The sequence below is a fragment of the Portunus trituberculatus genome, chromosome 20 (genome assembly GCF_017591435.1).
Source record: "Portunus trituberculatus isolate SZX2019 chromosome 20, ASM1759143v1, whole genome shotgun sequence".
Taxonomy (NCBI): Eukaryota; Metazoa; Arthropoda; class Malacostraca; order Decapoda; family Portunidae; genus Portunus; species Portunus trituberculatus.
In genome coordinates this window covers 12602148-12616351 of record NC_059274.1, presented here as the reverse complement: position 1 = coordinate 12616351, position 14204 = coordinate 12602148, and the positions used below count along the sequence as shown (strand labels likewise).

The 14204-nt window shown below is 41.1% G+C and overlaps 1 protein-coding gene across 1 annotated transcript in view; it reads left to right on the top strand.

Moving 5' to 3' along the window:
- LOC123506712 (putative uncharacterized protein DDB_G0291608) overlaps positions 1–13193 on the top strand; it is a 26747-nt gene extending 13554 nt beyond the window's left edge. The window contains 8 exon segments of the mRNA XM_045258978.1: positions 1–1533; positions 2505–2588; positions 3034–3118; positions 7282–7343; positions 8792–8878; positions 9764–9839; positions 11517–11617; positions 12052–13193. The exon segment at positions 1–1533 is cut by the window's left edge and continues 1235 nt beyond it. Of these exon segments, the coding sequence (XP_045114913.1) occupies positions 1–1533; positions 2505–2588; positions 3034–3118; positions 7282–7343; positions 8792–8878; positions 9764–9839; positions 11517–11617; positions 12052–12138 (2115 nt within the window). The 3' untranslated portion in view covers positions 12139–13193.
- Positions 13194–14204: the final 1011 nt, after the last annotated feature.

Here is a 14204-nt window from a genome sequence, read left to right as displayed (position 1 = left end):
TTCCAGTCTCAACAGAATCATGAAATCAGCCTTCAGACTTCACAGAAAAACGGAAACAACTTGCACCCCTCACAGAAACAACCTACCTTACTCCCCACGCCGAGCAGACATCAACACAATCAACAGAACCATGGACCAGCGCCACTGAAGCAAGGAAACGGTCAATCAGGACAGAATTTACTCTCAACTTTACGACCTCAAGGACCATCATCGTCTTCTCACCCACAGAACAACGCACCAACGACTAAAGCAAGCCACCAGACACCAGCACAGAAACACCAGAGCAGAGAACCAAATCCTACACAACAACAAAATCCTCAGCAACCTTTCCAGAACCAGCATACTCAGTCCCAGCCCACACAGAAGCAGCAGAAACCCTTGCAATCCTCACAGAGCCAAAAAGACAGTTCACAACCATCAGAGATCCAACAGAACCATTTGCAACATCCACATGATCAACAGAACCATTTGCAGCAACCCCAGAACCCCTTACAACATCCACAGAACCAACAGAATCCCTTGCAATCTCCACAGAACCAGCAGGACCGTTTGCACCATCCACAGAACCAACAGAGCGGCTTTCAAGATCCACAAAACCAACAGAAGCCTTTGCAGCATCCACAGAACACACAGAACCCCCAAGCACCGCCACACAACCAAGGGAGTTTCCAACAACCAACAAAACAGCAACAGAGCCACTTGCAACCTCTTCAGGACCAACAGAAGCACTTGCAACCATCACAAAATGAGCAGAGCCAATTACGACAACAAATGCAGCACCAACAGAACGGTTTACGCTCCTCGCAGAACGGACAGAATCGCCTACAACTCTCACAGAACGAGAAGAATGATTTGCAGCATTCTAGAGGAGAACACGAGCTGGAAAATCAAGAGAGCTACTTACAATCTCCACAAAGTCGAGATAATGAACAACGACCTCCAAACAGCCAACGTCTGAGTATACAACTCCCACAGAGGCCACAGAACACTAAGCAACCCTCTCAGCAACCTTCACAATCTCCGGAAAACAAGGAAGTCCGCCTCACAACTTTGCGTGATCCAAACCCCCCGACAACATCACAATACCCTCACAAGACTCCCACGCCTCAACTAATCCACCACAGCCAGACTCCTGCTGCAGAGAGGCAACGAGTCACTTCACAGAACACAAGGCTTCAATCACAAAGACCCGGAACTCCCCCATCGAAGCACCCAAGCTTTGCACCGCCTACTGCATCACCTCCGTCAGGCACCAAATCGTCTTTCCCTTCGTCAGGATCCCCATTAAGGCATCAGGGGACGTTCACTAGAGGGACAAGACCCACTATAGCTTCCTCGCCAGGCACTAAAACCTCCTTCCCTTCGCCAGGTTATTCTTCACAGCACCAGAGGACGTTTGAGAGAGGAAACACAAGACCGACCCCAGCCACCTCCTTCCCTTCTTCAATGTTCGAGTTTTCTGACATCAGCGACGACGTTGCCAATCAAGTCCTGAACAACATTGGGTCCTTCGGCAAGAGAATCAGATCCAAGGTAATTCTTTCTCAATTCTATTATCCCTCATACCCAACCCAGCCACACACGCACACACACACACACACACACACACACACACACACACACACACACACACACACACACACACACACACACACACACACACACACATGAATTTCTCCAAATATCTGACTTTTGACAATTATGGATTTTTTTTCCACACTTTCTATTCTTAATCTTGTACATGACTTTGAAATTATACTTTTTTTAGTGCCATGTAGATACATTTCTCTTACAGTTTGATCTTTCTTCTCCCTGTCTTGTAACACATCATCCGCAGTTTGCTCTCGTTGGAAAATTGTCGAGTAATCAGCACGTAGTTGTAGATTTTAGTTCTCGTTGCGCATGAAAGTTTGGAAGGGTAGAATTTGTGTAGTTTGAATGTTTAATACTCTTTCCTCTCCACCCCTCCTCTCTCTCTCTCTCTCTCTCTCTCTCTCTCTCTCTCTCTAGTCTGTCTTAGAAGCTCGCATCCCCACCACCTCTAGATCACGCACAAAAAGCCACCCATTCCCACGGTCTTCGCCACCCATAGACCGCTCCTCTCTAGACGACACCTTCCCTCACCATTTCTCCTCCCCATCCTCCTCCTTCTCCTCCTCCTCCTCCTCCTCCTCCTCCCCTCTGCTTCCTTCTCTTTTCCTTCCTTCCCCTCTTCTTTTTCATCCGAGCCTTTCTCGTTCCCTTCCTTCCCCTCCTCTTTTCCTTCATCTCCCTCCTCCTCCTCCTCCTCCTCCTCCTCCCCATCCTCCTCCTCCTCCTCCTCCTCCTCCTCCTCCTCCTCCTCCTCCTCCTCCTCCTCCTCCTCCTCCTCCTTCCCCTCTTCTTCCTCCTCCTTCCCCCCCTCTTCCTCCTTCCCGCCCTCCTCGCGTGCCTCCTCCAGCTCCACCCCCTCCGCTTCTGCTTCCACCTCGTTCTCCACCTTCTCCCTTTTCCCATCCTTGCAGGAACGTCTTCAAGAGTCATCTGAAGCTCCAGTCAGTGATGTCAACAAACCGCTCATTCGGAACCTGAGGGATTCTACCCGCTTGGTACGTAAGAGACTCACAGACAAACAGACAGACAAAAGACATACAGACAGACATGAAGACACATGTACACACTTAGAATAGAAAGGTATATTGTGTCGACACGCGCTACTGAAGGCGTGACGTGTGTTGAGAGTCATAATGGATAAATATGTAAATGTGTTCATCTATTTCCACTATTATTTGAAAGGTTAATGCTTTGACGCTATTTTGTTTTCATACTGATGTTTTCGAAAATCAATTTAGACATGATTAAAAGAAATCTTAACAGTGACGGGAAAGCAATCATTGGCGGAACACAATGCGTACACCAGTGACTAATTGCAGCTTGACACGTGGCGGCTGTATAGATCCTGGTATTCTCGCCAAACAGTAATAGACAAATGTTCTATGTTGGCAGATACAGCAGTTATGTTGCCTTCAATACTGTATCTCTGTTCCATAACAGCGGAGGACGCCTGTGAGTAACGAGCAGCTGCAGGAGGTGTCTGAGGGCCCCGCCAGCCTGCCGCACCGCCACCATCTCCACCCAGGTGAGGAGGCGAGCAATGTTGCTTCATAATACCTCATTAATACTTGAAAGCTGGTATTCAGTTTGCTTATTAGTAACGTTCAAGCAATAACTGTCGTTCTGTATTAAATTGTAAATATTAATTTCCATATTAATGAATGTTTTTAATTTTGCTATAAATCTTATCAATAAGATGAAATGAACATAGCTTTTCTATGGATGTTTGATTTATAGGTAGAGATGATAAAACCTGATGTCGTTTACTTTCGTCTTAATCTTCTCGTCTTTATAGCTACAAAATAACGCTTCATTAACGCATCCATATACTTCATAAATCTGTCCAATGAATCCCAGTCACTGGGCACTGCTCTAGATAGGAGGTAAATTTTATTTTAATCAATCATCTAGTAGTATTTACTAATGCGCCTTGTTTTCAGGACTGCGTGCCCGTGTGTGCATTCTTTCATTGTAAATGAAACTAAATAGAAAATATTTAACATTAATTATGCTTTAATCTATGCATTTATTAACTGTTTATCAATCTATTATGGTGATGTATTGCCGTGTATTTCATTGGTGTGTTTTGAAGGCATCCACCAGAATTTCTTCCCAGGCCAGTGTGTTCAGTTATTAGACGTCCATATTTAGTTTATAAAACTGTTGTGTTGGTAACGTCATTACTAGAGCAGTGTTTTTTTCAGCCCTGGGTTGGCTGCAGTGTCAGCTACCAGTAACAACACCTAAATCCCTTGTCCTTACCATTATCACTGGAAGATACTGTTTTATAGAGATAAAACGTTTTATTCTCAATATTCAGATATTTTCTATTATTGGATTTGTGTTTATCTGGTTTGAATAATACTGTGAGGCTTCAGTGCACGGGGACACAGCGCGTCAGTGGGAGCTCGGTCTGTTTACGGCAATTTGTTTCAGCTCACTGATCTGGTCACGCAGTCCGTGTTCCATTTACTATCTTGATCTAGATTCCGGATCATGATCTGTGTGATCTAGGTCCGGTGGTGGTTACAGCGGACGACTCTTGGTGGCGGCGGCCATAGCAACAGATGGTGTAGCTTCTGCTGGGGACTTATTTCAGGAAGTACACCGCAAGAAAACCTGATGATTATGTCTGAGGAGCAAAAGGAATTGTAATGAATCGTTTCAGAATGATACGCAGAATGTGTACAACAGTAGTAACAGATACCAGGAATAAGTGAAATGTATCAAGCTACGCAGAGCCTAGTTTTTATTTCTTCTGATACAATTACCAGTGACTACATGACGAGGCAAAGAAAGGAAACAATTATCCAGACACGTATTTCATCATTATTTTCCCTTGAAGGGCCACATAAATGGTGGTAATGGTGTTAGCCAGATTGATTTCATGTTACGCCCTAATATCTCCTTATTTTGCCATTCAGCAAGCTGTGTGAAGAGAGAGAGCTTTGTATGACACCTAGAGCACTGCATGGCCGGGCGCTGAGTCCAATCACGTGCTGCCGTCTCTCCTTTAATGGGGCTCCAGCTGGCTAGGCATGTGGCTAGAACTCTGAGTGGCCTTCTCGGGTGACCTGCTTTAAAAAATGTGAAAATCTGTAGGCTAACTAATAATATCTCAGAGAACAGTGACAGTCAGGCAGCTTGTATTGCATTATACAGATCAATGACATAAAGCTGATCAGTCTTATTCATAGAAGACGCCTTTAGTGCACGTAGCACCACGCAACCATACGTAAAATGGGAGCTGCTAGATTTCGCAGGAAAATCCTGCCCTCTTCTGCCAGCCTCTTAGTTTCCCATAGGTTTGTTTTCTTATGTGAATGTTTGGAACTTTTTAAATAATGCGAAACAAGAGAATGCACTTTTGTGAATGAGCAAATAGTTTTGTTGGGATGTTTCTCGTGATGTCACCAATTAGTATTGATGGAAGCTTTCTCAATTTGTTGGACGGGAACACGTCACACGCGCGGCGATACCAGTGTTGCGAGGAAGCAAATCTAGTGTACACAACCATTTCCTTAATTTATTTTTCAAAGTATTGAAATCTATTTGATAATGTAAGGAGAGGACAGTAGATCCCTTACCAGAGAGAGAGAGAGAGAGAGAGAGAGAGAGAGAGAGAGAGAGAGAGAGAATATTTCAATGAGCTCTGATTCAGATCCTGTCAGGATTCCTCTGAATGTTTTCTGTCATGGGAATTTCATGGTATCTGCATAACGCAGATAAAGGTGCCAGGAAATATGGTGGAAGTTTTATTTGCATGTTTGAAATACAAATAAATTATCTTGCTCAGTTCCTATTACGCTTCCCTCTAAGAAAATTACACCATGCCTCGGTAAGATATCACAAAATAGTGGTAAATGTAGGTAATTTTAAGAGTGTACGAGGAAACGTGACAAGTGAGTCGCGTGACAACCGACACCACCAATCACACACACACACACACACACACACACACACACACACACACACACACACACACACACACACACACACACACACACACACACACACACACACAGGCGAAGGAGAAGGAAGAGAAGACACTACGGTTTCTCAGCCTCGTGTGTCAGCCGGATATACGCTACTTCCTCTCTGGCAGGCAAGACTCTGCCTCCACTTCCTGAGTCCTTCAAAGAGTGTTTTAGGTGATGCACGTTTGATCTTCCAAAAATGCTTCTTTTGACTCTTTTTAGAACACGTGAATGACTATATCAAAGTGTGAATGGTGCGAGTTTTCTGTCTAGTTATGTCCTTGAACAGAATTCTTAAAGCTTCTTATCATCTTATCTATCTAGATTATTTGAATCACGCTCTGTAGGAAGTTACTGCATATTTTCAAGGGTACCTTAGTTATTTTAATAGTAAACTAACGAACAATGTTTTGTCATTAAAAATAATAATGATAAGTACAACCCAAATTATTGTCTGCGGTTTTTGAAAAATTAGTTAAGATTGCCCAATATTTAGCATCAATGATCTTTGAATACGTAAATGATTAGTTACTGCGTCTAGTACGGAAAATACTTTTTTTTTACTTCATAAAATCACCTATCATTGCCTTGAAATAGAGCAAGTAAGATTTATGACCAACTGATAACGAGCAATATCATCCTTAACTTGATCAAATCCTCAAATGACAACACCTGGAACATGGCGAAATAGATGTGTTACTGAAGAGCTTAACGTTATTTTTTGGGCAAGGATGAGAAAACACACTTCTACCTTTAGTCCTTGATTTACCTTGTTACTGGATCAACTAACGCAATGTCAGGAAAACTTGATAAAAGGTCAGGAGGAGAACACATTTTACCTTGTATTCTAAAATTATCTTACCTGTTTGATTTAGAAGCGCCTCACAGAATGTCAGGATGCAAGAATGCTTCACCTTTATCCTTACTTGACCTTCTTATACCGATCTTAATATTCTCAGTGTGTAAAGACAACCAGCATAAGATATTAACCCCTTCAGTACTGGAACGCATTTTTTACTTTGAATTTTGTGTATGATTAGATGATTTTGCTTACATTAGGAAGGGTCAAATGGAGATCAGAATATTAATGACCAGAGTCTTCACTATCCTAATCCCACATAAGTTTCTGAAGCTGTAGCAAATCACCAAATAGTAAGAAGAATGAAGAAGGAAACGTGTCCTGTTACTGAAGGAGTTAAGGGCTGGGGCGGGATGGGGGAGGGGGTGAGGGTGGGGAAGGGGGAATGGGGAGGGGAACACTTACACAATGCACGATTTTATGACATCCGTTAACTTATTATGTCATTACTTCCTTGTTCCCTTGATTTCGGCGCAGTAAGGCCGGGTTTTCCCCTTGGCAATACTCGCATGCAGCTCGCGGAAAGTTTTAAGGAAAGATTGTGAGGGGTCGTCTGCACGTGGGTGGTGTTACTCTGTTGCTTACTCTGTGTAGAGTTTTCCCGGTTTGTTCACGTGTTCACATTTGTTGCTTTATTTTGTTATCGCTGTTGCTTTTTGTCTGGTGTTGTTTTTCTTGTGTGTCGGGGAAAGATTGCTGTTGTTGTTGTTGTTGTTGTTGTTGTGGTCATTATGATCATAATTTCCATCACCACTATCACTGCTATGAGTACCAGTGATATGCTGCATCCTCCCTTTGCCCACGTTGGTCTTCCCGTCACACTCACACTCTCTCTCTCTCTCCTCCCCCCAGACACACGCAGCGCCAGTGGAGCCACCACGCACCCCACTTCCTCTGATGCAACCAACTACAACGTAAGTGTACAAACATTCACAAAAATTCACATAATCACTTTAGTCTCATCTTGACGATATATATATATATATATATATATATATATATATATATATATATATATATATATATATATATATATATATATATATATATATATATATATATATATATATAAACCTAGAAAAAGTTATATGTGACTTTTTCTCAATCTGGGAAAGGCAAGGGTTTAAAAAAGAGCGTTAAGGAGAAAGTCAAGGAATCTCATTGCATAAGGAAAACAAACAAACGTAAAATCAATGCAAAAATTTACAGATTCATGGCTATAAATCAATTGATAGAAAATGTAATAAAAATATTATCTTTGGTAGGTGTAACGCGTCACTAACATGAATCAGGATCATGATTTGTGAAATAGCTCGAAATGATTTTTCTCGGGGATGTAAATGTTCATCGCGGAAAATGCACAGGAATCAGGTAATTTTGGTTCATATAAACTTATAAAGGAAGAGGAAACGCTTCGTCACTATTGCCACTAAAAAAAGGAAATTTTTAGAGTCAAAAGGTCGAATGTAAGTTGAATACAATAGCGATAATAACCATGTATATGACTTTATATATATGTATACATGATGTCACGGAAAGAAGAAGTAGACGATGAAGAAGAACAAAAACAACAATAATAAAAACAAGACCAGGAACAAGCATAAGAAGAACAAGAAGATAATATTTTACGTCAGAATAAGATAAGAGTGCTTCTGAACATTTCTTGAAACATTTACGTCAATATTTACCGACACATGCTTCACATCTACACGTTTGCTCTAATAGTGAAGTCACTTTTTATTGCTTTGCCTCAGGACGCTGCTTCCTTTACTTACTCGCAAAGTCTTCTATCTTTTGTCTAAATGTTAACTTATAATTTCCTTAATACATCAAATGGAATTTACCTCAGTGTGAACTACATATATTGTAATTTCCTTTCGCTGTCTCTTCGCATTCTTCTGACTTTGCAGTATTTTTTTTTGTCTCGTGCATAAATAACTTAAATTTTTTTTTCAGCGATTTCTAGGTTTCCGTGTACACAAATAATTCATCACGTGGTGTACATGTTTACAGATTTGCCTTTTTTCAGCCTTGGTTGTGAGAGGTCTGAAATTTTCCTTAATATTTCTAATTTTGACATGGAGATGAATGAGATGAAAAAAAGTTTCCATCTCGACTTGCCGCCACAAAACAAAGAGAAGAAATGTCTGAGGCAGTTTGTTTATTCTGATTTAGAGAAATAAATAGATGTAGAATCCACCTTTCTCTACTTTTATATTGTACTTATTTTTCTTTCAACTATAATTAATTCTAAACAATGCAGGGAAATAGAATAAAAAAAAGCTTCCTTAGGTTTCTCATTACTTGAAAATTCCTATGTATTTATTTGTACAAACTCTTCATCTATTCTCGTGGCTTGCAGGTGATGGTGCTGCCCTACCAGGCCATGAAGGACTCTGGCTTCCCTACTAAATCCTCAGACGACTTACCACCAAATCCATCTGTCCAGGTAAGACTCCCACTCGTTCGTGAAGATGAGACGAAGGTTAAGAATTCCTCAGGCAAGGCAGCTTATCAGGGCTACGAGGGAGGGCACTTAGGAACTGTTGATGGATGTATATAGATAGATAGATAGATAAATGAGGAGACTTGGGGGACTGGCATTTAAGTGGACCTTTTTGTTTAATATTTTTTGTTGCTTTTGGCTAGATTTCATCTCTTATATAAAACAGATAGATAGATAAATAGATAGGTGGTTAGATAGATAGATAGATAGATAGATAAATAGATAGATGAATAAATAGATAGATAAATGAATAGATAGATAGGTAGATAGATAGATAAAGATACAGATGAATAGATATTTCATTGAGCACAACACGCATCACTCGTCGCAATTCTAATGACAAGGATGGTTCATCAGATTGCACTTAATCTAAACATATCAGACCCAACTACGTATGATAAACACTTTAAACACTTTAAACACTTTATTATAGCCAAGGATATACTACAAAAGGACTCTTCAGAGAATTGTTGGGCTTGCCTATATAATAAGCAATGCACACACACACACACACACACACACACACACACACACACACACACACACAGTCAGCATTCAGTAAGCTGCCACGCTCCCCCTCACTGCATCGTGCTTTCCTTCAATCTAATAATTTCAAGCCTCATATGTTATAGAATTCCAGCAGGTTACCATCTACTAGCAGTATGGCAGGGAATACAATGGCTAATAGAGGTTGTAGAGAAGTATAAAAGAAACTAGGAAAGATGTGGCAGAGGAGCAAGAACACGAACAAAGAACGAACAGGAAGCTAAAACACTGAATAAAGTTAAGATAGTGATTCATTCTTCATTAATTCCTCCCACGTTGCAGGCCTTCCAAGATGACGTGTCCGTGTTTCTAGTGCAGCACGAACACTCCAACACCTCGCAGCTTCCCGTCGGTTCTGGTGAGTACCTGTGGTGTAGCGAAGTGGTGAGGCCAGTGACGCTTCCTTCCCTCAGCCAAGGCGCCACCTGCAGTATTTGTCACCTGTCGCCCTCCTCGCTCGCATCATGCAAAGAGGGAAGGGATGTTTGGGATGTCTGACTGCTGTGTTCCTGCCTAAACTAGATCTCGTTCACGTGTTTTGCGACGTTATTTCCTGCATGACGTGACATCAATAAAGATCCTTTTGCTTAGACAATTAGATAAATGAATAGCGTGTTTAGATAATATAGATTAGTTTTGCAATTAATGATTCTTTTATATCTTTTCCTTTCTTTTTTCTTCCTCTCCTTTTCTTCCTGTCTGTTTATTTATTAATTTAACTATCTATCTATCTATCTATCTATTTCTCTATTTTCTTTTCCTCTCTTCATTTACGTGAGTGTGATGCAAGCTTACCACTAGCTGAGATACTATTACTCTCAGGTAAAACTGGGAACACGATGTCGAGGCGATTAAAAAAGACATCTCTGAGACTGGCAGCTGTGGACGTAGGGGACACCTAAGAGAACCCAGAACTACAGTAATCACGAATTATCCAGATGCACATGATTAACTAATGTTGCTTATATAAACATTGACAATAACATGTCTGTCACTGGCTGTCGTCACACAGATGTGCTTCTCTAGTTTGAACAGTTGTGAAGTAGGCGAATACACAGCACAACAGGTCTTGGGGGGGCAAGTATTGGTTGGGAAAAGTCTACTCACTCAACCGCGCACCTCGCCAACCAACTGTTTGCATTGCTGAGATGAACGACAGGTGATAATAACACCTCCACCACCACCACCACCACCACCACCACCAATACTACCACCACCACCACCACCACCAATACCACCACCACCAACACCAATAACTAGTTTTATTACTCCGACCACTGCTGCTGATGCTACTACTATTACTACTACTACTACTACTACTACTACTACTACTACTACTACTACTACTACTACTACTACTTCTTCTACTACTACCACTATTACTACTACACCATAGCAACACCACCACCACCACCACCACCACAACAACAGTGTCTGTCATGGCAGCAACAAACGTGACTTGCTTCAGGCGCCGGAAGGAATATTACAAGTTATACGCTATGGGCTGCACGACTCAGTGACTCATTCTGATTTACAATCCTCTTTTCTTTCTAAAATTTTGCCCTATACTTCCCTTCGTCTGTCTCCGTAGATGATTCCGTTCCTCACCGATTATTTTGTGTCTTTTTTCTCTCCTCGTCGTCCTTCTCGTCCTCCTTCTCCTACTCTTTTTCTTATTTTTTGACTCTTCCTTTCTTGTGTTTGGTTTCTTTTTGTTCTTAATTCTTTCTGTGGACAAAAAATTATAACGATTTTTTCCTTCCTCTATTTCTCCTCCTCTTCCTTCTCCTTGTCCTCCTCATTGTACATTATTTGCCCTCTTTGTCTTCATGTTCGTTGTCTTCCTCCTCCTCCTCCTCCTCCTTCTCTTCCTCCTCCTAGTACTACTACTACTACTACTACTACTACTACTACTACTACTACTACTACTACTACTACTACTACTACTACAAGATTACAGCAAGAACCACCTTTACATTGCCTTAACCAACAGCGACTAACAGTATCACTCACCTTGGTTCCTTCCCTCCCCCAGCTGCCAGTGGTGTTGGGTCGCCGGACAAGACAACAGGAGTCAAAAGGGAGGCAAAGACATCCTGGTTCTCATCTGGTGGTTCTGGCGATGATGCAGCCAAGGTGAGAGAGAGAGAGAGAGAGAGAGAGAGAGAGAGAGAGAGAGAGAGAGAGACTATTCTATTGCTTTACAAAAAAAAAAACCTCTTTGCATTTAGAACTTTATTATAGAGAATCGTATATCATGTATTTGTGTATGGTGAGGATATGGGAGGTCCGGAGCTAATGTGGACGAATCACGATACTATGATTGACATGTAAAAAAAAATACAAAAAAATATGTATTGGTCCAATGAACAACACAGTATACACGTAACAAACAAACACACACACACACACACACACACACACACACACACACACACACACACACACACACACACACGAACTTTCAAAACATGCCTAAGTATTCTTTATGAAATTGAAAATATTGGATAGGGAATCATACACTTCACTCCCTCCCACCACACCCGCCAATCTTTTTACCGCATTGGCAGGTGCTCGGTTTCCTGGCGCCTTCACCCTCCGCCTTCTGCGTCCACGGGTTCTGCGAGGAGTCATCCGCCGCCAACTCAGACAAGTAACGCCACCCTCTGCCACCACCGCCCACCTTGCACTCCAAATTAGTCACCGTAGTTTGCAAGTCACATGTGGAAATCAGTATCACTTTTCGTCTCACTTTCACCAATCTCATCCTTCTCGTTAGTGTCTCTTTTTATTATTCCAATCATTATCATTTTACTTTATGACTTCGCGTAATGTTTTCTTGCATCTCATGTTCTATATTCAAACGTTTTCCTTTTTTTTTGCTTCACTTTTGTTAACTCATTATCACGTTTCACTAGTGGTTTTACTCTGATGGATCCAATACCTTTCACTTATTGACGTCGAAAAATCACCCTTATCATCCTTACAGCCCGTCTGCTAATCCTATTCATTCCTACCTACGAGTATTTCTGCCTTTTAATTAATTATATTCACTTTCCCCTTTTAAAAAATTCTACTGGAATAAAAGTCTAGTCCATATTGTCCTCTATACACAAAAAATCTATCTGTTTCATCCTTCAAAATACTTATTCATTACCACCTTTATGAAAATCCGTACTCAACTCGAACCTTGCCCATTGTCATCTTCTAAACCCTTTTAATTGTATTGAGTCTTCCTTCGCACACTTGCTATTCACCTTGACTCTGCAGATCTTACTCACTATGCCTCTTTCTCACTGTCTTTACTCATGTATTGCTTTCTTAATCGTCCATTCCGATTCCTCTGCTTATTTCTCACAATCTTAGCATAGTGCACCAACTCAGGACCTTGTTGTAGTTTGTATTGTAGTTCACGGTAATGTATCAGCAGTAATAGTAGTGACATTAGTAGTGGTTGTTTGTATATTAATTTACTGTTGTCTTTGCTATTGTTGTTGGCAATATGTAATTGAATTTATCTTCATGTGGTTGTTTTCGTGGTTGTAATTATTGTTACATAATTTCGTAGTGCTGTTGTATGCATATTCTACAGCTTTATTTATTTATTTATTTATTTATCTTTTAGTAGTCGTAGTAGTAGTAGTAGTAGTAGTAGTAGTAGTAGTAGTAGTAGTAGTAGTAGTAGTAGTAGTAGTAGTAGTAGTAGTAGTAGTAGTAGTAGTAGTAGTAGTAGTAGTAGTAGTAGTAGTAGTAGTAGTTGTTGTTGTTGTTATTGTTGTTGTTATTGTTATTATTGTTGCTGTTGTTACATGTATCTTTGATGTAACTATTTATTTTGTTTATTGATTGATTTGTTTACTTATCTATTTATTCATTAACACGTGTTTGTACTTTAAATAAAAAAGCGACGATTTTTTTTTACATACATCAAACAGTGCAACCTAAGTATTCGTGTGCGTGCGTGCGTGTATGTGCTTACGTGCATGTGTGTGTGTGTGTGTGTGTGTGTGTGTGTGTGTGTGTGTGTGTGTGTGTGTGTGTGTGTGTGTGTGTGTGTGTGTGTGTGTGTGTGTGTGTGTGTGTGTGTGTGTGTGTGTGTGTGTCATATTCGCTGGATGCACTCAGTAACCTAGATAATTATGTGCTTAGTATTCTCTGGATGCACTCACCCCTTTCTCTCTCTCTCTCTCTCTCTCTCTCTCTCTCTCTCTCTTCTCTCTCTCTCTCTCTCTCTCTCTCTCTCTCTCTCTCTCTCTCTCTCTCTCTCTCTCTCTCTCTCTCTCTCTCTCTCTCTCTCTCTCTCTCTCTCTCTCTCTCTCTCTCTCTCTCTCTCTCTCTCTCTCTCTCTCTCTCTCTGGTGAAGTTTATCTTCAGAGTTTTATTAATAATTTTTCACTTCACTGCTGTATTTTAGCACATCTACTATTTATCTTCTCTCTCTCTCTCTCTCTCTCTCTCTCTCTCTCTCTCTCTCTCTCTCTCTCTCTCTCTTCCCCAACAGACATGTAGACACCTTAACCCTGAGCTGGAATCTGAAGGTGAATGAACTGCCTCTCATCTCACCAAACAACTGCTGCAAGATACTAGCTTTTCCCACTTTCCACTTTGTTCTAGTACTCCATCACTTCCAGCCATAGCTTCCCCAACTCGCTTTCTCCTTTTATGTGCCTTTCCCTCCCTACTCTCTTTTGAATCCCGCAGTAGCATCCCAGTGAAAGTTAGC